General features: G+C 42.1%; 1 protein-coding gene across 1 annotated transcript in view; it reads left to right on the top strand.

The window, feature by feature from the left end:
* KIF26B (kinesin family member 26B) overlaps positions 1 to 25,115 on the top strand; it is a 570,886-nt gene that overhangs the window by 246,153 nt on the left and 299,618 nt on the right. The window contains exon 4 of the mRNA XM_073628022.1: positions 24,630 to 24,793. Within this exon, the coding sequence (XP_073484123.1) occupies positions 24,630 to 24,793 (164 nt within the window). The remainder of the gene's footprint in view (positions 1 to 24,629; positions 24,794 to 25,115) is intronic.

Here is a 25,115-nt window from a genome sequence, read left to right as displayed (position 1 = left end):
TTAAGCAAATCAACCCCAATGATTTCCATATTTTCATATTTAGGTTTCTATGCATTACTGTTGAGAGAACTGATCCAAAAAGGCAGAGACTACTCAAAATTGGCTATTATATTTTTACATTCCTTAAATACTGCCTTCCTGGACTATTACCTAATTACCGCAAGAATTTAATAATGTATTCCTGTCTGTGAATTGACTTTAATTCCTTTTTATGTAGTATTTACTAACAGTATGCACCGCAAAATGATATCGTGAATTGGCAGTTGCAGGATCGCATGCAATATTTAGGAAAATGTGTCCGGACACTTGCACATGCGATCTGGTTCTGTGAATATAGCCCACTGTCTGTTTAAGTCTACGTGGCTGACCATACACATGGCATCTTTGTGGCAAGTATAGAATTTTTTCATCAGCTTTCACCTCCCTCCCCTTCCCCCACATTTCAGTAATTTCCTGGTGTTTGAGGGATCATATATTTTAATGTGCAGTGGACTGTTCCACGTGTTTTTTTTTTCACCCAAAGTTGAAGGAGTCTAAAATTGTCACAAAATTACAACGTGCATGCAAGAATTCAAAAACCCATCATTCCCCCTTGACTCCATTTCCTTCTCTGCATGTCGTCGTTTTGAGTCTTGACAATTTATATAAAAAACTTGCATCACTTGCCACCTATGGAAAGTAGCTGAGTGATGTTTCTCTTTTTCAGCCACTAGATGGTGCAGTGAATACCCCAAGATTTGGAGCTCCAATAGGGAAAGACTTTGCAACAGAGCTGGGGGTGCAGAAACTGTCTTCTTGCTTAACCTTGGTAGAAGTTGTGGTTTCTGGTTTGTTTATGTGCAAATACAGCACTGGGCAGATCTCTACATTTACAAAAAAAAATATAGCTAAAATTCACATATATTACAAGTTTGGCTGCATTTCCAGTTCCTTCTTTAACCACTTGCCGCCTACAATATAGCTGAAAGACAGCTACAGGGCAAGCTTAAATTGCTGGGAGGCTGTACATGGACGTTCTTGCGATTCCCGTGTGCCCCCTTGGGCGCTCGGGCGGCACGCTTTGTGATTGCCGAGTCCGTGAGACTTGGCTGATCATAGATCGGGTAAAGGGCCAATCACAGCAGGCCCTTTACCACGTGATTAGCTGTCAGCCAATGACAGCTGATCACCAGTGTTAATTTTGTCTACAAAAATATTTTTGTCGACTAAATTATTACTATTTTAGTCGACTAAAATATTACTAAAACGAAAACAATTCGGATGACTAAAATCCAACTAAAATGACATTTTAGTCAAAAGACTAAAATACGACTAAAACTGAAATGACATTTTAGTCAAAAGATTAAGACTAAAGGGAAATTGCATTTGTATCACAACGACTAAATCTGTGTCTGTACTGCATGTTCAAACTTAATACCATAGTACAAAATAATAACATTTACATATTTATTGGCAGTTCTAAAGTAAAAATGCATAAAAATTTAACTAGACCCATTCGATTTTAGTCGACTAAAAGGTACTAGAGATTTTAGTTGACTAAAATACGACTACAACTAAAACAACTCAGATGACTAAAATATGACTAAAACTAAAATGGCATTTTAGTCAAAAGACTAAAATACGACTAAAACGAAAATGGCAATTTAGTCAAAAGACTATAAGTAAAACTAAATTGAAATTTAATGTCAAAATAAACACTGCTAATTACAGAAATAAAAAGATGACAATTATCGTTTTTTCTTTTCTTTACGCTGTCAGCGTGAAGAAAAAAAAGTCACAGCTTCTGTTAGAGGGATTAGGGGGACATTGGTCCCCTTTGCGCCTGCATGTGCTACTAATCAGTGCCATCAGCGCCCACCAGTGTCCCATATAAGTGCCCACCAGTGCCACCTATCAGTGCCCATCAGTGCCACCTATCAGTGCCCATCAGTGCAGCCTATGAGTGCCCATCAGTGCCACCTATCAGTGTCCATGAGTGCTGCCTATCAGCGCCCACCAGTGTCCCATATCAGTGCCCACCAGTGCCACCTATTAGTGCCCACCAGTGCCACCTATCAGTGCCCATCAGTGCCACCTATCAGTGCCCATCAGTGCAGCCTAATAATGCCCATCAGTGCCACCTATCAGTGTCCATTAGTGCTGCCTATCAGTGCCACCTCTCTGTGCTGCCTATCAGTGCCACGCATCAGTGCCTATCAGTGCCACCCATCAGTGCAGCCTCATCAGTGCCCATCAGTGTAACCTATCTGTGCCCATCAGTGCCACCTATCAGTGCTGCCTCATCGGTGCCCATCAGTGCAGCCTATCAGTGCCCATCAGTGCCACCCCATCAGCGCACATCAGTGAAGGAGAAAAATCACCTGTTTGCAAAATGTTGTAACAAAATATGAAAAAACGTTTGCAATTTTTTTCAAAATTTTCGGTCTTTTTTTGTTTGTTTAGCAAAAAATAAAAAACTCAGTGGTGAATAAATACTACTAAAAGAAAGCTCTATTTGCGTGAATAAAATGATACAAATTTCAGTACAGTGTTGCATGTCCGAGCAATTGTCATTCAAAGAGTGACAGCGCTGAAAGCTGAAAACTGGCCTGGGCAGGAAGGGGGTATAAGTGCCCAGTAAGCAAGTGGTTAAAATGGCACTAGTATAAAAAACATTTTTAAATGAACTGCATCCTGTTCTTTCTGGGTATATAACATGGCATTTACAGAGCAATACTGAAATCTTTAATGTTAAACCTTTTCCGTTCTTAATATGGAGAGTCCAATGCAATTAAATTGTTGCGATTATTTCTAAATTAATGGCATTCAGTGCATGCATCTAGGCGCATATATTTGAACTTTTCTTGTCCCACATTTCTATATTTTCTGTAAAATTGAAGTGCCGTAGATGAGTTAACAGGCACAAGTTAAAATAATAGAAAATGCAGAGGTAGAATTTTAATTAGACATGTAGTAAGGCAATTTTCTTTATTACATTCTCTTTCCCTAATATGAATATTTATGCTGTACTTGAAAACACCATTTATCTGGGAGCTCCTTCGGGGAATCCAGTGTATTGAAACTCAAATTCGGTCCCTGCAGCACTTAGCACAGTGCGGGTGGCTTTAAAATGAATATGACTTTAGCCCAAGAAGAAAGGAACGCATCACTCATTTGTCAGAACATTAGCATTGACTACCTTCTCTTCGCTGCTACACTACAAGACATAATTGGCATGGATAACACATAGCCTACCATTAGATTGTTCAGGAACCTGTAGGGAGGTGCACTGAAACTAATATGGATAAAAAATGGATCACATCAGTATAACTCTCTCAGAGTAATCTAGACCAGGGAAAGGAGAACGGGGGCACACTGAATGATAAATGAGATCTGATAGGCAAGTTATGTGCCGGTGCTGTCGGCTCACAGCAGTCCAGTGATGTGATGTTCTGTGTAGACAGGGCTCTTGTAACAAGGTTTTAGGAAATACATCCCTGTCTGGAGGTAAGACAAAAGAAAGTAAACAGTAAACTTCTGCAGAATGTGATAAAAGTCTGAATTAAGCTTGCAAAACTTTTATATTTATAAATAAAGCTGTTGTTTTCATACTTGGGCCTCAATTTCTCTCAATAAAATAGAACTCCAGCCTAAAATTACAAGATAAAAATGAAAAGCACATCAAAAAGGTAAAATAACAAAAACAGCATTTGCTGCAATATTCAGTGTCAATCCAGTTTTGCCCTGCAGTACATTTTTTTGCCACTTGATGTCCTCAGTCTAAGGGCCAACATCATTCAACTTGATTCCACTGAGCTGCCCCAGTTTATGACTGGACAGTGAAAGGAGAAGCAGTACAATGATGGGCTTTATCTCTATGTCATTCTGCTTTATCTTCCTATCAGCATGCATCTTTTCAGACTAGGGTTCAGCTACTTTCCAATCACAAGTTCCATTGTTTTGACTGCAGTGGAGAAATTGAAATAGTCAGAACCTGGTTATGTCTAAAGCTGGCCATGGATGATTTTGTTTGCAACAAAGAATAGAGCCCCAGCGGGACTTTCAGAGCAGTTAACAACCAAGTAATGAGAGTAAAGTAGAGTAAAATCCAAGAATTGTATTCAAACATAATAAAATGGTGATTACAATCACAAAGTACAAATTTTAAAACCAAAACGATGACCATACGGTGATAGATCCAATACCCTCTAGCTCATATTCTGGAACCCAAGGTAGGTCTCATGGGGTTGAGAGCCAAACCGGAGGGGGGGTTCACCAGGAGATTCCCAACATGTTTCGGAACTATAACAAAAATTCCTTCTTCAGGGAGGTATCAGACCAAGTTGTAATGGTCTAAGGCACAGGTGTCTAACACAAGGTCCGCGGGCCAAATCTGGCCCTCCAGGCCATTTCATGTGGCCCTTGCACCTCTCCTGCATCTGCAGGAGAGCTCCAGCCCTCCTCCGGTCCTCCTCCAGACCCTTACTTTCTGCTTTCAAGCAATGCATCCAGCTTCTTCCCAGCAGCAGCATAAGGAAAGGGAGGGGGGTGTGCACTGTGATATAAGGGAGAGTGGGGGACTCAACTTCTGATGGTGGGGTGACTCTTGACATCTAATGTAAGGGGAGGGGATGTGCTGGACATCTAATCTTACAGATACAACTGGCACTTTTGAGGGCAATCATAATGCTGATACGGCCAACAATGAAATTGAGTTTGACACCCCTGGTCTAAGGGTATAATAATAACATACAAGTATATGCATAAATGTACAGGGTATATAGTTAATATCATTACAGATAAACCATTCAGTACAGCAGCAGAATTTAAAGAGGAACGGTAGTCTGCTCACATAATTTGTAATAAAAACATCTTTGCCATTCTGAAGCTTCCCTCCAACCACTTTGCATATTATTGTATATATACTGTGATTCTGTACTTGCCAAATATGCTGCAGAAATCTCCCTCCACTGAGTCTGGCTGCAACCATTTTAACTGTGGGCAGCTGACGCTGCTGCCTGTTCACTTCCTGGATTTACACAGACACACAGAGGCACACCTCCAGCTCTGCAGCTCTCATTGGCCCTCTTATGACTCACCCCCCCCCCTCCCTTCCTGGAAAACTCTCATGAGAGTGAGAGAGAACTGTGCATGGTGTCATAAGCCTAGGCTAATGACCAGACAAGAAACAGGAAGTGGGCTGTATAAGGTATTTACTGGCAGAAAAAAGAAAAATTACTGTCCAAAGTTAAAACAACAAGGGCAGAAGATTTAATAGATGGAAAGATGGAAAAAATGTCTGAAGTCCCGCTTTAAGTACTCACGATGTATGGCTATGTCAAACAGAATACAGTAGCGGTTGTCTCTCACATGTGCCCCCCTGCAAGCAATGAATTTGTATAGCCAGTGGGCTGAGAAAAAAAAAATAGTGGATTTCTTCACCCACACAAATGAGGTGGATGGAGGAACTTCTCCCATCAGAACGTTATATTCTGAATGTGGGATTCTTCACTGTTTTCCAAGTTTTCCAACATTCCCGTTTGACCGAAGTCAATTTAACTTCTCTCCAACGATAGAAGCCACACCTGGTTCCAAATTCACCTGATCCCTGCTGAAGCGGAATTTAGATCTGTCTATGGCCACCTTTACTATTATTTGTTTGGCAAGGAGGCAGTTATTTCAGTTATCTGATTAAAGTAAGGCTTGTATGAAAATGACTGTGTCTATATTTGTGTCTGTGTGTCCTTATCTAGTGTGTGCTAATAATTGTCTGTAAGCACAGTGCTTGGTTGTTGGTTTCCGGTGTTTTAATAATTCCATTTCTGGCTGCCACCATGCCAGTATTCAGGGACTGTTACTGTATCTTTCAGTCTTACAGATAGTATTATAAATGGTTTCAGTCATTCTCACAGGTGTGATAAGATGTTGATATTATGGGTGGTTGCGTTTCTTCATGCCTAACCACATTGTGATTAGGAACCAGTTTAAACATGGGAATGAGAATGCAGTCATAAGCACATTCCATCCCTGACAGAGAGAAAAATGCATTTTTGTTTTTATACTGCCATCCTTCACTGACTGATACTGTTTGAGGTGACTGAAGAAGGAAACTGCCAGCATGGAGAACATCTATTCTTTAAGTATTTTACTATTACTGATGTTGTTGTTGTAAATAATCATACACTATATGTAGTAATGTGTGTGTATATATAGAATATCATCGGTTATGTCATTACTACTGACACAATTTTAGTTAAAGCGGAGTTCCACCCAAAAGTGGAAGCTCCGCTTATCTGCCCCCCCCCGTGCCACCTTTCAGGGGGGAGGGGGGGCGGGTACCTGTTTTTGACAAGTACCTGTGCCCAATTCCGGGAGACATTGCCACGGCGACGTCCCTTCTGAACTTCGGCCCTCCTTCTCCTTCCTCCAGCACCAGACCAGCTAGAAAGCACAGAGCGTTTCGCGCATGCGCAGAAAGGCTTCACTGCCATTTTCCCTTGCGACGAATGGTGACGGCAGCACCCAACAGCCAATTTGCAAATAAGCTGGGGTGTCGACATTGCGGGCTCCCTGGACAGGTAAGTGTTTATATATTAAAAGTCAGCAGCTGCAGTATTTATAGCTGCGGCTATTACTTTTTTTTCCTAGGCAGAACTAAAACCGTCTATTAAATGTTTCCTAAAACAGTTACATTCAGGGCCAGTTCACACCATAGAAACGCAGTCCGGATGCGCTCCAGATGTTTTTTTGCATGCGCGTTTTTGATGCGTTCCAGTGCGTTTTTGATGCAGTCCAGTGCATTCCTAGCTCTCTGGATTGGTATCAGGATAAGCCTGCACCCCATGCTCTGAGACACAGGGATATACTTTCACCTATGCTTTGAGCGGTGCCAAAAGCAATATAACAGGTCACCCGTGGTGATCAGTTGTGACACCAGCCATTTGATAGCTTGACAGTTCGAATGAGAGCCCAAGCACTTGTGCAGTCCGGATGCACTCCAGATGTTTTTTTGCATGCGCGTTTTTGATGTGTTCCAGTGCGTTTTTGATGCAGTCTAGTGCATTCCCCCCCATTTTTTTCCTTAACCTTAAATAAGAATAAGGGTATTCCAGTGTGTTTTTGGCACGTTTAGGTGCGTTCCGGTGCGTTCCCGTGAGATTTTGATGCTTTTTACAGCATTCCAGTACAGCCCAGTGCAGGAAAAATGCAGCATGTTCTACTCCCCCCCTTTTTTTTCCTTAACCTTAAATAAGAACTTGGGTGTTCCAGTGTGTTTTGGGCACGTTTAGGTGCATTCCGCTGCGTTCCCGTGAGTTTTTGATGCTTTTTACAGCGTTCCAGTGCAGGAAAAATGCAGCATGTTCTACTCCCCCCCCCCTTTTTTTCCTTAACCTTAAATAAGAACATGGGTGTTCCAGTGTGTTTTTGGTGCGTTTAGGTGTGTTCCGCTGCGTTCCCGTGAGTTTTTGATGCTTTTTACAGCGTTCCAGTACAGTCCAGTGCAGGAAAAATGCAGCATGTTCTACTTTTTTTTCTGGAACTGGAACACACTGGAACTGCAAGCACTGGTGTGAATTATGCCATTGAAAACCATATAACCTACTTTCTACGCGTTTTTGATGCAGAAAAAAAAAACGCACTGGACTGCATGTGGTGTGAACTGGCCCTTAAGGTATGCTGTGAATAAAAACTGTCACAAGTGCTTGGGCTCTCATTCGAACTGTCAAGCCATCAAATGGCTGGTGTCACAACTGATCACCACGGGTGACCTGTTATATTGCTTTTGGCACCGCTCAAAGCATAGGTGAAAGTATATCCCTGTGTCTCAGAGCATGGGGTGCAGGCTTATCCTGATACCAATCCAGAGAGCTAGTAAATGTAAAGAGGAAAGGATCGCCGCTACTCCCGACCAGACAGGTGAACAAATGATAAGGAGCGGCCTCAGCCTACATGTCTCTACCACGACACACAGCCTGATACATTTCGCCCCACTCACCGGGCCTTAGTCATATGGTCACCATGGGTGGAAGGAAAGAAAGTTGTTGGATTCCCCCACCAAGACAGTCACTGTTGATGGAAGAATGCTTCCTGCAGTGCTATTCTGTTCTGCTGGGGGGGGCTTCCCTGTCAGCAGAACACAATGACCACTGCTACAGCAATCGCATGAAAAAAAAATCCGACCAACTGGTTGTACTGAAGTCGATTGATGGATCAGCTTCAGTACAACCAGCCAAAAGGATAGAATCTCGGCCGGTACCTGAAAACCAACCGAGATTCGATCCATCTATGGCCAGCTTAAGATGGCAGCTTCTCTGGCTGTAAAGGATAGGATGGTTTAGCTCCACTTCAAGGCATGTATTTGTTTTAATTTGTGAGTTTGGAGTGGAGAGCAGAGTCAACGGCTAAGAGCACTGACCGGAGTGTTTTGGTGTGGGGGGGGGGGGAGGGATGGGCGGCATCCCCCTGTCAATGGCACACAAAGGGAGATTGCTATACTCACATTGGATTCTTAGTACAGTGGCTCCGACCTGAGTTCAACCCGCTGGGGTTTTTTTTTTAATGCAAAAAAACTAGTGGTGTATACTAGGCTTTAATACCGAAGCTCACTGGGAGTATTTAAGCCCAAAGAGGAGTGGTGGCATATCATTGGAACAGTAAATCTGAAGGGGATAGTGCTGGAGATCGATATAGCAACCAGAGCAGCTTTTTTTATTTTTAACCATTGTTGGGGAATTCAGGAAGGCTTCGATAGGTTCCATTTCTCCTAGGTTTTTTTTTCCTGTTTTTTCTAAGATGGGACAGCACTTTAGTTGCTAGAGGTATAAAATCATTTTGGTGTCAAATGAGTCAGGCTCACCAGAAATTATGGTTAAACCGCAAAGATCAATGATCAATATTTGTAAACAGAATTGATTGACTTCCAGATAGAGAGACCTTATGTCTGTGAAATGATAATGCTAATCGTCTGGCTTCTATGCTGACACTCACAACTCCTTTGGTCAATGGCTGGGCACATTTGTAGATCAGGAAAAGTCAGAAGTTTTTATCTGACTACGTGTTCCAGGTTAGTACCTTGAAGTACTGAAGTCAAAAGATAGGCAATTAAAACCAGGCAACTAGCATTTCTAAAAGTAAAGATCAACAATAGCAGCCTCCATGTTTCTTGCATCTGTAGGCTCCATGCACACTAGCGTTTTTTTAAACTCCTAGAAGCTGTTATTAGCAATTTTTTTCTGCTCCTAGAAGCTAAATAGTGTTATCCTATGTGTCCATGCACACTATTTTAGGCTACTAGCATTTGTTGAGCTTCAGCATCTAGGAGCAGAAAAAAAAAGGTTTTTGTAGAGTTTTTCTAAACCTTTTGCCAGCAGAAAAAAAACGCTGAATGCTCCTAACTGCTTCTAAATGCGACACTGCTAAAGCTAAACTGCTTTTTTTTTCATGTACTGCAAAAACGCTAATAAAATGCTAATGCTCCTAAAAACTTCTAAATGCTACTAAAATACTAGAAGCTGGCAGGAAAAAATGCTATTATCAGCACTTTTTAATCCAGTGCTTTTTTTTTTTTTTCCGTTTTTCTTATGAAAAACACTAGTGTGCATGGAGCCTTATACCGCGTACACACGATCGGACTTTCCGACGGGAAATGTTGGATGTGAGCTTGTTGGCTGAAAGTCCGCCCGTGTGTATGCTTCATTGAACATTTGTTGTCGGACTTTCCGCCAACAAATATTGGCTTTTCCGCCAATTTTCCACCAGCAAAAACTTTGTTGCCGGACTTTCTGATCGTGTGTACACAAGTCTGTCACACAAAAGTTCACGCATGCTCGGAATCAAGTACGAGCCGGAAGCGCTCGGTCTTGTAAAACTAGCGTTCGTAATGCAGATAGCACATGGCTATTAAACTTCCTTTTTATCGGCTCGCCGTACGTCACAACGTTCGTAATTGTTGGCCAACATTTGCGTGACCGTGTGTATGGAAGACAAGTTGGAGCCAACACCCTTCGAACAAAAATCCACGGTTTTGTTGTCGGAAAGTCCGATCGTGTGTACGGGGCATTAGTCTTACTTGTACCGGAAACCTATTTTTTGTTTTAGTCTTGAATAACAATAGACATAAAGTACAAGATAACCTTTCAGAATAGTTGGATATTTGCTTAGAAAGTTGAAGAATATATTGATCAGGAAGAAATGACCGTTTTAAGTGGCAGAGGTACCTGCAGCACATAGCTGGCCATCCTGTGTCCTTTTCCTATTTTATTTGTAAACCTGACCTGGCAGGAACAGGATATGGTGAGTCTGGCTTTTGAGAAGAGATGGATGGTAGTTCACACCGACATTACATATTATAGGAAAACCTTAACTGGAGTGGTCTGGATATTTTTTTGAGGGAATTAAATAAACACTGCAAATCAAGATACATTTTTCCAAAAACATACAAGGTCTTAAAAACCTTTTTGCATGAATGCTAGTTAACAATATAAAAATAATAATATAAAAGAAAACCACAATCAACCACAATCAAGTCCTGTGGTACAGCTGTGCAAACTGTTCATAATTACATTCAGATGTTTTAAACGTGGGTTACTATCTGTTAAGTTAAATCTTTCAGGGGAGGTTGTAAAAACGTCCCTTTTACATGAAGCCGTACCCGTACACACGAGCGGAATTTCTGTCGGAAAAATCTTGGATGGTTTTTCCGATGGAATTCCGCTCAAGCTTGGGTTGCATACACACGGTCACACAAAAGTTCCCTGAACTTTCGACCGTCAAGAACGCGGTGACGTACAATACTATGATGAGCCGAGAAAATTAAGTTTAATGCTTCCAAGCATGCATCGAATTGTTTCCGAGCATGCGTGATTTTTTGCGCGTCCGAATTGCGTACAGATGAACGCATTTTCGGATAGGAACTTTTTCCGACCGAAAAATAGAGAACCTGCTCTCAATCTTTTGCTGGCTGGAATTCTGCCAGCAAAGGTCTGATGGAGCATACACACGGTCGCAATTTCCAACCAAAATCTCTCATCTGACTTTTGCTGGCGGAATTTCCGCTCGTGTGTACGGGGCATTACTCTTAGTCTTTTGACTAAAATGCCATTTTAGTTTTAGTCCCATTTTAGTCATCTGCAATTGTTTTAGTCGTATTTAGTCGACTAAATCTGCAGTACATTTTAGTTGGCTAAAATCATTTTAATCAACTAAAATAGAATGGGGTTAGTTAAATTGTAATGCGTTATTTAAGTTTTTCTCTACAATTTTCAAACTTATTATATACTCCTGGAGTAAAACATTCTAATATGTTATTATTTATGGTATTAAGGTTTGAACAAACTCACAGATACAGATTTAGTTGATCTGAATGGTCTGAGGGGGCCTGCAAGGCACAGTGCTCTGGACGGTGGTCTGAGGAGGCCTGTAATGCGCAGTTCTCTGGACGGTGGTCTGAGGAACCCTGTAATGCTGCACAGTGCTCTGGACGGTGGTCTGAGGAGGCCTATAATGCTGCACAGTGCTCTGGACGGTGGTCTGAGAGGCCTGTAATGCTGCACAGTGCTGGGTGGTGGTCTCGGGGAAGGCCTGTAATGCACAGTGCTCTGGATGCTGGAGGTAAGAGGAGGCCTGTAACACACACAGTGCTCTGGACAGTGGTCTGAGGGGTGGCCTGTAACGTACACACTCACAGTGTCATGTACCTGGTTGAGGCCGAGCTGACGGGAGAACTTTACCTTACACCTCCTGTCCTGTTTCTCCTGAAGGTGGTGACAGGATATAAGAGGGCACGGAGTAGCATGGGTGACTGGTAGGGGATCCTGGAGAGAACAGCAGGCAGACTGGTGGACTGCCAGATGCAGGTACACAGCAGCAGGTGCAGGACAGCAGCCAAGCTGGAGAGCAGGTGAATGCAGGGTTTTGGTTGTTTAGGTAGGCAGAAGTCGGTAACGACCAAGCAGCGGAGGTACAGAATCGGATCCAGAGAGGAGTCAGGACAGGCCAGGGTCGGTATCAAGTGAGCAGAGAAGGTACCGGAACAGTAGGCAGAAGGCAGAGTCGGGTCACAAGCCGGGTCAGCAATCAGGTATCAGGAACTGGGAACAAGCAGAGTCAAACAGGCCGGGTATATACAGGAACAAGTACAGGATCAGGTCACAGATGGTAGAAGCTGACGACCACTCGGCAATCTTGGAGCCAGTTTAAATATAAAAAATAAAATTAGTGCAGTGTAGAAGTCCATAAACATGTATGAAAGGAACAATATTAATGATAATAATAAAGTTCTTCTGCAATGGATGGCAGGGACACCTCGTGAGGAAAGACACAATTCAGATCCGTTGAAAGTATTCTGGGTGACTAATCCTACATCAACAGAGCTAACAGAAGGTCATATAAGCTTGTATCCACAGATGGGATGAAGGTAGTTGGTGAGTGTAACCAATGGAACTAGATGATCCCGGATCGAATATAAAATGGAAATAAAAACAATCTAAGTGTTCTCCGTGAAGTCCATTTAATGAAATGATCTACGATATAAAAATTCTGATAGCCGTAACATAAAAGAAGCTGAAACAGCGATCAATAAAAATGGCAGTGTGAGGCAGCGGTGTGCCAGAGATGGCTGTGGGTGACGTCTGCAAGATAGCTCCTCCCCCCGTACGCATTACGTCCTACGGGACTTTGTCAGCGAGGGCGGGGCTATCACGTCACCCAGATGTTTATATACCCACCAGGTCGCCACGGAGATCGCAAAGGACCGGAAGTTCCGGAGCCGGAAATCCAAGTTTAATCCAGTTTAAATAGGCAAGAGGGTGCCAAGTACTCACACACGTTCACGCTAATGCGCATGCGCACGTGCGCAGAATACGTTAGTGAGTCAGGGATGTCTAGTTGTCACTCGCGAATTCCTATGCACATGCGTGCGGGTTACGGAACCTCTAGCTGTCACTCGAGAATTCCTATTAGCAAGTACACATCTTCTTGCACGTCTTTGTGTACGATTCTGCACATGATTTCCCTGACACACACTGCTCTGCTGTGGATGGTCATGAGTCGGAACTCTCATCAGGAGGCCTGTAATGCACAGTGCTGCTCTGGACGGTCGTTTGAGGAGACCTGTGATGCTGCACAGTGCTAACTGCTAAGCATGGAGCTCTGTAGTCCTCCCTCCCTTATATTTTAGTTTTCATTTGTTAACAAAAACGGAATTGATTTTCGTCATAGTTTTTGTCAGTGGACAAAAATGTGATGTACTTTTCCTTTTGTTTTCGCCACTGTAAAAGGGCTGCTGCTGAAAATTTGTATGAAAATGTTTTAGATTTTATATATTTTTTTTGGATATGTATTATAGCAAAAAGTAAAATTGTCGCTCTTTGTTTTTTTAAAACCCCAAAAATAAAAAACGCAGAAGTGTTTAAACACCACCAAAAGAAAGTTCTATTTGTGGAAAAAAAGGACGTTAATTTTGTTTGGATACAGCGTCTCACAACCGCACAATTGTCAGTTAAAGCGATGCAGTGCCGTATCGCAAAAAATGCCCTGGTCATGAAGGGGGCAAATCCGTCTGGAGTTGAAGTGGTTAAAAAGAAAAAAATAAATTAACCCAAAACCATTAGTTTTTTTTTTTATCAAAGAGTATATTTACTGCCAAGGTCTGGAGATTTCATATTTGTGAAGAAACACTGTACATCTATGTAAAGAAGCCAACATCTGGGAAGATATAAATATTCCTGAGCAGTAATGAAATATTATCTGGTTCAGAGCATGCTTGTTAGTTTCATCCTAGCTAAGCAGCAGTGCTCCAAAAGGCATTACAGAATCCTGGCTGGCTCTGAAAGGTCATTTTCTGTGTACTGTCATAGCGGTTTAATATAGGCAACTAATTTACATGATGTCATTGGCATTGAATGAATAGGGAAGTTCTACATCTGATATGTCTGTAGCATTAACAATACCCACTACTTCAGCTTTTACACAGCTCTCACTATTACTGGTAGATTTTGTCATTTGACACATGTATTTTATATTTATAATATTATGTGATAATTCATTTAAAATTGTTATGTACTTTACATACTTACAGTATATGTAAGCCCATTCACTTAAATCTCATATAGGCTAAACATGTTACTGTAATTTTCAAAAAATAATATTCATTATTTTTAAATGTTTCATTAAAGGGTAAGTTCACTTTTACAGAAAAATCTTCAAGGTGAACTTATGCCCCGTACACACATTCGGACTTTCCGACAACAAAACTGTGGATTTTTTTCCGAAGGATGTTGGCTCAAACTTGTCTTGCTTACACACGGTCACACAAATGTTGTTGGAAATTCCGAACGTCAAGAATGTACGACGAACCGAGAAAAATGAAGTTCAATAGCCAGTGCGGCTCTTCTGCTTGATTCCGAGCATGCGTGGACTTTTGTGCAATGGACTTGTGTATACACGCTTGGAATTTGCGATAAGTTTTGTTGTCGGAAAATTTGAGAACCTGCTCTCAAACATTTGTTGGCAGAAAGTCCGACAGTTCTATGGAGCATACACATGGTCAGACTTTCCGACAACTAGCTCACATCCAACATTTGTTGGCGGAAGGTCTGATCGTGTGTACGGGGTATTACACTGACTGTCCGGTGTGTCAGAACGGGTGATCGCCGGACTCCAGGTCAGCGGGATCAGGTGCGATGGGGAGGGGGTCCAGTGTGAGTTTACCTTACAGATTTTCTGTAAAGGTGAACTTACACTTTAAATAATACCAGAAATACTGTCATGAAGGTCCTTCTTCAGGCTCTTCCTGTTATAAGCTTAAACACTCCCTGTTTTATAATTGTGCTCTTGCTGTGTTGTCACTTTCTTACATGGGCTTTTGGTCCATATTGACATGATAGCATCACACAGTTGCTGTAGATTTGTTGGCTGCACATCCATGATGCGAATCTCCCGTTCCACCCCAACTCAAAGGTGCTGTATTGGATTGCGATCTGGTGATTGTGGAGGCCATTGGAGTACAGTGAACTCATTGTCATGTTCAAGAAACCAGAGAGGATTTGAGCTTTTGACATGGTGCACTATCCTGCTGGAAGTAACCATCAGAAGATGGGTACACTGTAGTCATAAAGGGATGGACCTGGTCAGCAACAATACTCAGGTAGGCCATGACCTTTAAACAATGCTTAATTGGTACTAAGGAGCCCAAAGTGTGCGAAGAAAATCTCCCCCACACCATTACACCACCAGCCTGAACTGTTGATACAAGGCAGGATGGATCCATGCTTTCATGTTGTTTAGGCCAAATTCTGACCCTACCAATCCAAATGTCACAGCTGAAATCAAGACTCATCAGACCAGGCAAAGTTTTTCCAATCTTCTATTGTCTAATTTTGGTGAACTTGTACGAATTGCAGCCTCAGTTTTCTTAGCTGACAGGATTGGCACCCGGTGTGGTCTTCTGCTGCTGTAGCCCATGTTGTGTGTTCAGAGATGGTATTCTGCATACATTGGTTGTAACGAGTGGTTATTTGAGTTATTGTTGCCTTTCTATCATCTCAAACCAGTCTGCCCATTCTCCTCTGACCTCAACAAGGCATTTTTGTTCACACAACTGCCACTCACTGGATATTTTCTCTTTTTTTTGACCATTCTCTGTAAACTTTAGAGATGGTTTTGTGTGAAAATCCCAGTAGATCAGCAGTTTTTGAAATTCTCAGACCAGCCTGTCTGGCAGCAACAACCATGCCATGTTCAAAGTCACCTTCCCCATTCTGATGCTCGGTTTGAACTTCAGCAAGTTGTCTTCACCACAACTAGATTCCTAATTGCATTGAGTTGCTCACATGTGATTGGTTGATTAGCAGTTTGTTTTACCAAGCAATTGAACAAATGTACCTAATAAAGTGGCCGGTGAGTGTATATATGGACAGGAGGTGGCTTCAAAGTTGCCGCAGGAAATCAACAGCATTGAGGTGCAACAAAAGTGAAAACAAGTATTTTATTTTTAAAATGAGAACTTGTTTATGATTACAAGTGCCTTTGGCAATAAAATGTCATTTAGTTTATAATTGTATGGGTAGTAAGGTCATTTTGCTATACATCGACGTATATTAAACACATTTTTCCATGTAATAATGCTAAACTTTGGTCTGCCTATATTTTGCCTTCCCTGGTTCCTCCTTTCATCCTTATCAACATGCTTTAAAATTTTTAAAGACCCAGGGATATCGTCTTTGGGTCTCTTTACAAATACTGTAGCTGCTGACTATATTACTTACGTGTCCAGGAATCCAGTGGTGTCCTCACCCAAGCCGATTTTTTAATTGGCTATTGGGTGTTGGAGCCTCCATCTTGACTAAGGGAAACCAGCAGTGAAGCCTTGTGGCTTCACAGCCAGTTTCCTATTGCACATGCGTAAAGTGTGTTGTGCTTTGTGAATGGGCCAGCCGTGGGGGGGGGGGGCAAACTTTTGACAGGTACCTGCCACGGCAAACTGAGCCAGAAATGGAAGCGGGTACTTATCAAAACCAGGTACCTGCTCCCCCCCCCAAATTTAGCAGCAGAGGGATGGAAGAGGCAGACAAGCGGAGCTTCCCCTTTGAAGTTCTACCTTAAGAACTACTTTAAAATGCTAACGATCTTGTCCTGGGTCATGATCCAGGATATTTTGTGCTTTGCTGGCACAAGAGACACAGAGAGTTGTTTCCAAGCCTTTGCAATGGTTAACTGGGCCACCAAAAACATAAAACAATATCATTCTCTGTGTATTGTGTGAGATCTTTAAATCTTCCTTTTCGTTTTAATAGCTACAACATGTTATTACATTTGAGCTGCAAGGATGTAATGTAAAATTGTATTGCAATGTATTCAATCGTTTAATTTGGAATTTCTATGTAATTGTGGCCGGTGAAATAATTCAGGATGATGCCAACAAGGACATGCTAGTGGTGCCGGTGTGTGTGTGTTTGTGTAATGCGATGGCGTACCTCTGTCAATATGCTCTGATAAGAGGGTAAGTCTGACACATTGTCGTGTGGGTATCAACTGAAGAGATTCATGTTTCACTGTGCCTTGAAGGCAGATTGTTTTCTGGATCATTAGTGCCCTTTACATGGCCCACATGCTGACACAGTCCAGTGGCTTCTCTTTCCACAACATGAGACAACGCTAGAAAAAGGTCACTGACCTGTAAGATCAATGCTAGTGATATTAGAGGAACCAAACTCCGACGTGTTCCGTCTCTTCTGCTGCCTCCCAGGAGGGAAATGAGGAATGGAAAAACAGGGATGGCGGAAAGAACGGTGTAAATTGATGATAAAGAAAAAGAAATTATAAAATGGGAATCAGAATTGTAAAGCTGAGAATTAAAAAGATAAGAAAGTGTGCCTGAAAATTGCCTTGATATTATTTATCTGCTGCTAACCCCCCCGAGACCACAATATTAGTAATATTTTTTTTTTTTGTTTTAATTTTTCTTTTTGTTTTAGCACAGAAACATTTACGTTGGTTTGTTGGTGCCCAATATTGGTTTATTTTCAATTTTAATAATATAACACAGTGCAAAACAAATATTCTTTTTGTTAATTCTTATAATCCAGATGTTATCTATTCAATTTCCACCTCCTCAAGATATTATAGGGGGGGATGTCAATTATTTTTTGTTAACATGAACTTTAGCCATTCTCCTGCTCTCCACGGGTCATCACGGTGGCGGTGGCTTCCATTTCCTCCCTTCTCCTCGGCGACCAATCGGGAGTCTTCTCTTTTCGGGCAATCGGAAAATGGGTCTCGCACCCGCTTCTGATTGGCCAGATTGAGGATTAGTGTTTCAACAGCGAATATTAATTCGCTGTTGTAACACACCTGGGTGGGATCGGAGCACATTCTCTGCAACCCAAGCCCACCCTATTTTTAAGCCTATTAGAGCCTCTGGCTCTAATCAGGTGCTTAAAAGAAACCCTGGCCGCTGTAATTAATGCACCCGGTGTCCTAAAAGGGGCTGCATAGGGGGTGGCCGTGGCGGCTGTGGATGGGCCGCCACTGGCCTGAACTAAACTTTAAAGCTATAGGCTATAGTAAACTCTGCTTTTTACCTTGTACCTACAGGTAAGCGTAAAAATAAGGCTTACCTGTAGGTACAGTAAATATCTCCTAATTGTATCGTGCACTGTTTAGGAGATATTTAGCTGTATAGCAGCCAGTGATGTCACCGGCGCATGTGTACTGCGCTCTCAATGGACATCATGCTGTCTATTAGGGGAGCTGCACCGCACCCGCTTTTCCAGGAAGTGTGTAGTCACCCTAGGACAGGAATTGTGTTATTGGCAGGATCACCAGGTAGAAATAAACTCAAAATCTGAAAAAATTCAAACTAATGCAGCTACCACATCTAAGGACTGGTAAGCTGTAATATAGTATAGGTTTGTTCTTAGATACACTTTAACACAGTTTTTCAGCATTTGACACTGTTAACTAAACTTCTCTTTTTATACTTGAAACATGCTGAGAAATAAAGCTAGGAGCAATGATCACAATACTTAAACCTAACTCCGGACATATTGCATTTGAATACAGTAGGGAAAGATTAGAACCACTTTTGTTCTTCATTGCTTGTCCCAATTGGGAAGATTTCCTCCCATATACATATCCAGTGTTACTTTGTATGAACGATCGATTATTAAATCTAAGTTTACTGTTTAAAAAAAAAAGCAAAAAACAAACAAGAACCTTGGATTATACTTACCTTCAGTGAGGTGGTCCCTTGTGCTGCTGTTTCCTGGTTTAGCTAAAATCTTCCTCCTCTGAATCCCACCCCCGCCGCTCTAATCTTCCGGTGCAGCGGGGGTTAGAAGAACTGATAGGTGTAAGACAGGCACTCATCAAGACTGCCTGCCCTTTCCGCCCAGATCTGCCATTCATAGGATACATATAAAGCATGCATACGTATACAAGCTACATCTTCTATGAATAAAGGGAGCTGACCTATCAGTCATCCATCCACCTGCCCTCCATTTATAGATCATGCTTCCTTTATTGAAGCTGTAGTATGGCTTCTATGAATGGACGAGCTAGACAGAAAGGGCAGGTATAGTCGGGCACTTTTAGTGAGTGCCTGTCTCTGCTCGCTCAGTTCTATTAAGCCCCTGGTGGGGATGTCATGAGAAGAGGAACATTTTTGCTAAACCAGTACACAGTAGCACAAGGGACAACCAAATTCATGGCTCCGCTCCAGACTTGCTGCTTTTAATCCACACGGAAGACCCAGGTGCTGGCTTCTCCGCTCTCAGTCAAAAGTAAATATAAGCTGCACTCCAAAACTTAGCTTTTCTTTCTATTTAACCACTTGCCTACTGGGCACTTTCACCCCCTTCCTGCCCAGGCAAATTTTCAGCTTTCAGTACTGTCGCAGTTTGAATGACTATCGGTCATGCAGCACTGTATAGATATGACATTTTTATCTTTTTTGGTGGTATTTAATCTCCACTGGGTTTTTTTTTTGCTAAAATTTTGGAAATAAGTAATTTTTCTTCTTCACTGATGTACGGTAATGAGGCTTCACTGATGGGCCCTGATGAGGCTGCACTGATGGGCACTGATGAGGCTGCACTGATGGGCACTGATGAGGCTGCACTGATGGGTACTGATGAGGCTGCACTGATGGACACTGATGAGGCTGCACTGATGGGTACTGATGAGGCTGCACTGATGGGTACTGATGAGTCTGCACTGATGGACACTGATGAGGCTGCACTGATGGACACTGATGAGGCTGCACTGATGCAGCTGCAATGATGGGCACTGATGAGGCTGCACTGATGCAGCTGCAATGATGGGCACTGATGAGGCTGCACTGATGGGCACTGAAAAGGTGGCATTGATGAGGCTGCACTGATAAGGCGGCACTAATGGACACTGATATGCGGCACTAATGGACACTGATTTGCACTGATGGAGCTGCACTGATAATCAGGGCACTGATGATCAGTGTCCTGGTTATCAGTGTAAATGTGCCCTGTCACAGGAAAGCTGGTTATCGGATTTCCTTTCTTCAGACAGTGACAGCGCTGAGGAAAGGTAATGCTAATAATCGGCATTTGTGTACATGTGATTAGCTGTGATTGGACACAGCTGATCACCTGGTAAACGGCCGCTATGATTGGCCCTTTACCTCGATCACAGATGCATGTTCTGGGGGGCGCGGCGGGACAGGGTTCTGGGAGGACGTCAATAGATGCCCTCCCGGAAATGTGCAACAGCAATGTAGCCATCATTCAACTATAGCACGATTGGCAAGAGGCTAAATCATCAAAAGATGAAAACTTGATACATTAATGTCTCCTGAGATTTCCATGGACCTTGCATGCACCTCTGGCAGATGATATCACTTTCTCTGCTACAGTTTTAGATATGGTAGTGTCCTCTCTCTACTCCAGTTTACTGATTGGAAAGTGAAAGAGCAGCAGCAGACTGATGACCTCATTCCACTGTTTTCTCCTCCTATCAGCATTGCCCTTGTCAGTTTATTTCTCTGCAGCTCGAAGATAGGCCTGCCCCTTTCTCTCCTAGTATGAGTGTTGATACATAGGTAATTGTAAGAGGCTCAGATTCAGATACTTACACTAGTTGCATTAAAAAAAAAAAAAAAAAAAAAGCTTTTAAACTTAAGAAAGGCTATTATTCTTATCTACTTAATGCTAGACTCAAAATATAACTCCTTTACTCTAGCTGAGCTTTAACTAATGTGTTGGATAAACTGTGCTAAAATAATAGCTGTAATTTTTTTTTTTTACTGAACAAGTCCACACTGATGAAAAATTCAAGTGTCGGGTATATTATATTAGAAAGCTGCAATTTATAGCTGAGTACTTGTGACAGGTAAGCCTTGACATCCTACAGGAGGGAATGTGTGCTACACATCAGCTACGTATTGAAATGCCAGCAGGATCAGGCAGCCGAGGTTATAATCTCAGGAGGAGAAGAGCAGGGCAATGACTCTAATAATGAAGTCATTATTGTTTCACGACTCATCTTCTTTCACACTGATGCATTTTACCTTCTCATCTAAAAAGGTTTAAAAAGGTTTAGTCCCTTGCTGTATTACTATAGGAAAGGAACACATTGTACTGACTGCCAATAAAGCTGAAAGCAGATAATCATATTTTAACAAGGTAAGTCTTACTGTACACATAACCATACCAATCATTCCGGTAGGTCTGAAGATAATTACATTTTAATCACTAAATGCTGCAGCTGTCAATAGAAGTAATTTGATAGGGTGCATCTCATAAGGCTTAATAATTATTCGCATAGGATTCAGTGTTTGAAAGAAGCATTCTGTCCAATGATTACACTGCATTGAATGACTTGACTGCACGCAAGACAAAAAACAAATACAAATTTCCCTCAATAGATAAGTGTGAGATTTCCACAAACATAGCAGTCCATGTCTGGGTATCTGATCGGATATCTGCTTTGAGGTTGCACATCCTGCTCATGCTAGGCTGACCTGAAAAATATTGATATCCGCAGTTGATCTTGTGTGCTCCATCAAGTCCATTGATATTTTCTGCTTCTGTTGAACTTATATGTGTTAAAGCGTTTGTTAACCCCCAAAAAAACCCACACAGATTCTGCTCCTTTAAAGCATGTTATACAGCACAGTGCTTGTGCAGTGTAATTTGGCCCCCTGCAACACCTGTAATACCTGGCTGTTCCTGCTTGGCTATACCCTCTGCAAACAGACCACGATAATCATGGCTGCTGAGCCCTGACACCGTGGTCTGTTTGCATACCTCTGTCATCTGCAGCCTGCTCTTCTGTGTCTGTCTCCTCTGTCCCCCCCCCCCCCCCTCTCTGCCTGTCACCTATTTACAGTGCCGCCCCATCCCCCTCATGCTTCAGGAATAACATATATAGTGGTATACTATCCGTTCTTTATCTTAAAACATTGCCCCACTGTCTCTGTGTTTTATTAAAAAAAATACCTTCTTCTCCATATCTCACGGAGGCTCCCGGCCATCACGTGACTGGTCGTGTCTCCTCTCTCCCCTCTCCTCCTCGTGTCCCACTGACATCAGCGGGGAAATCTCGGCCCCACCCCCGCTGCTTCTGCAAGACAGGCAGGGAGGCCGGTTACATGAGCGCCGGGAGCCGCTGTGAGATACGGTGAAAGAGACGGGGCACTGTATTAAGTTACAGAACAGATTATATAAATTTCTTAAAGTGGGTTAACAACCCACTTTAATCAATCAGATTTTTTTAAAAAAGAAGCTGCACAGGGCACAATCTTTTGATTGATAAACGTTCTTAGTCAGATTCATTTGATGATGAATATACCTTGTATCCTTGTTTCATGTTTGAAACTCACAATATCAGGCAAACGTTTACTTAGGGGGAGATTTACTAAACATTACTACAAATTAATTTTTGACTTATATAGCCACATCCGGAATGGGAATGCAATAAAATGTGGGGCTGGCGAAAACCAGATCACGCCTAAAAGACTGGACTTTATAGGCTCAATATGGGAGACCATAAGATACACATCCAAGGTGTAACCAGTGGCGGCGTGGGGTTTGACTGTGGTGCATTGGCACACACCTGATATGTGTTTTTAACCCTGGATCAAATATATGGACGTTCTTCAAATTTGGCACCAGCTGGCCTTCTAACATTGGATGTGTATCTTAGCTCTTGGAAACTCTGATACCATTGCGTTCCCATTATCTTGTGGCCCAACAGTACCTGTCTGTGCCTATTGCACCATTTTATCCAAATTTGGCACTCCCCTGCTGCCTATGGCTCTGCCAGTCGGTGGGGGGCTTTGGTGCCCTATGCCCACCCACAGGCTATGCTGTATGGAAGTTTTATGATCCACCACATTAATTGCTGCTCTACCTTGCCATAATGGGTCCTGAGGAAGCCATGAAGTGGCAAAACCTTGACCTGGTAGATCTAGCTACTGGAAGCATACAGTTTCTACAACCATATTATCCTGTTATACAAATTTTACACAAATAGACTTCCGGTACCAAGAGTAGAGTATCTGTATTATTGTAATGTGGATGTTATGGAAGCTTTTACGCCTGTTCTTAATATTCTATTGTAATGTTTACTAATAAATATACTATGTTTAAAACATTTTTGTGCTCTCCCATATTGAGCCTATAAAGTCTGGTCTTGTAGGCGGGATCTGTTTTTTTCCAGCCCCACCCATTTTGTGCATTTACTAAAACAGGTGCACACAGAATCTGGTGCCGCTGTTCATAGTAACAGTTTCTAGGTTCATAGTAACCAATCAGCTTCTAGGTTTTATTGTTAAAGCTTAATTGATTGCTGTGCACAGCTGCACCAATTTTAGTAAATCCCTCCTTAATGTATCAAAAACATACCTTTCATAATTAAATGAAGCCTTTACTAGCCTCTTTTTGTGCCTCTGCCATTTCCAATTTGCTGGCTCTCTTTTACCATTCTCTCTGGTAATGGTAATTTTGCCTCTTCTCTGGGGAGAATTTCTAAACATGTACACCCTGCGTTGGACATCCTGTGGCATCTATCCTTTGTTCTTCTCAGTTTGCATACAAAATATATTTTCAATGTTGCAACCTTAACTGCAGTGGAAATGAGGGAGAGAGAGGTGCACAAGAGTTGTGGGCGGGCTCAAAGATCAGGAGCTGTAACCGACCTCAGGGTGGGTGGGAGTGATGCGCAAGAGAGGCGGGTGGGAGCTGTGAGCTTTATCGTGAAGATGGGCTTTAAGTAAAGCTTTCCATGCCACAAGTAGAATTTTGGCAGAAAAATTTCACTTTTGGAACTTTACATTTTCTAAAGGTTAGTAGGGTCAAATCACTGAGCGTTTTTACCTATAATGATGAAAAAATTTGTAGGTGCAAGGTTAAAATAGGTTAAAATTTTTTAACCCTTTCACTCCCCTCCATCCTCTCCTGTACATCTGATCTCCATTCTGTTTCAGTATGTGATCTGTATGTTAACCTTTCACCTCCCTTATCCTGCACATCTACACATTAATCTGCTCATCTCCATCCCTCCAGTGTATGTTACCTGTACCGTAACCACTCCACCTCCTCCTCCTGCAGTATCTGACCTATACATTTAACAATGTGCTGTATCTAGTGCACCATTACTGATATCTCAATACCAGCATGCTTCTTCAATTCCAAAAAGTTGAGGAAAAAATGTGATCACTTGATGTGTCTACGTCCTGTATTTTTGGGGGTTTATATTCTGTCCTGGCATTTTTATTTGCTCTGATTTGTAACAGAAAGTAAGTAATTTTTTTCAAAATGATAGTATGTTTTGCTCTACATAGTAAAAAAACAATGGTGATTAAATACCACGAAAAGAAAGCTCTGTCTTGAAAAATTATATAAATTTAATTTGGGCACAGTGTGGCATAATCAAGCAAAACTATCACAGCACTGAAAACTTAAAAATGGAATGGTGATGAAGGGCTTTTACAGGCTGGTGCTCAGTTGGTTAAATCTGAATTCTAGGTATGGGCTATTTTGCATAGTTACACTGGTCTAGCTTGGACCATTGTATGTTTGCGCGTGCCTTACCTGGCCAATCAACGTTGAAGCTGGAAATCACTGTAGTAGTCACTGTAGTAGAGGATTGTAATATGCCTGTGTTTCTTCTCATAGATCTCCCAGCTGATGACTGAGAATGCCCGTGAGGGACTAACAGAGGCAGCGCTAAACCGCTACAATGCTGATAAACCTTCCATATACAGCTTTCCTGCATCAAACACAACATATGTGGCAAGTGAATCATCCACAACATCAGTGGCTGCATCTTTCTTTGCCAGGTAACATTTGCTATTAACTTTGTTAATTTTGTTTAAACCATGTACCTTAAAGCTTCATGTGCCCATAGCCTTCCCGGCCACGGGAAAATGGAAATGCCACGATTTTACCACGATTTTGCCGCGGTTTATGGCCAGTGGTCAAAATGTTCCTAACCTGAACTCGATTCTTCTGCATTCAGTAGAGGGAGGTTGAACATTCCCTAACCGCAGCAGCTCCTAAATGATCCTAAAAGCCCATGTGTACATGGACACATAGGCTTTTATGGAGTTGAGTTTAAGAGCTTTGGCCAAAAAACACCAAAAGCTCCTAAACTCAAGTTTA

The sequence above is a fragment of the Aquarana catesbeiana genome, linkage group LG04, assembly GCF_042186555.1.
Source record: "Aquarana catesbeiana isolate 2022-GZ linkage group LG04, ASM4218655v1, whole genome shotgun sequence".
Lineage (NCBI taxonomy): Eukaryota > Metazoa > Chordata > Amphibia > Anura > Ranidae > Aquarana > Aquarana catesbeiana.
The sequence above is the reverse complement of the archived record's forward strand: the minus strand, read 5'-3'. Positions and strand labels throughout refer to the sequence as shown.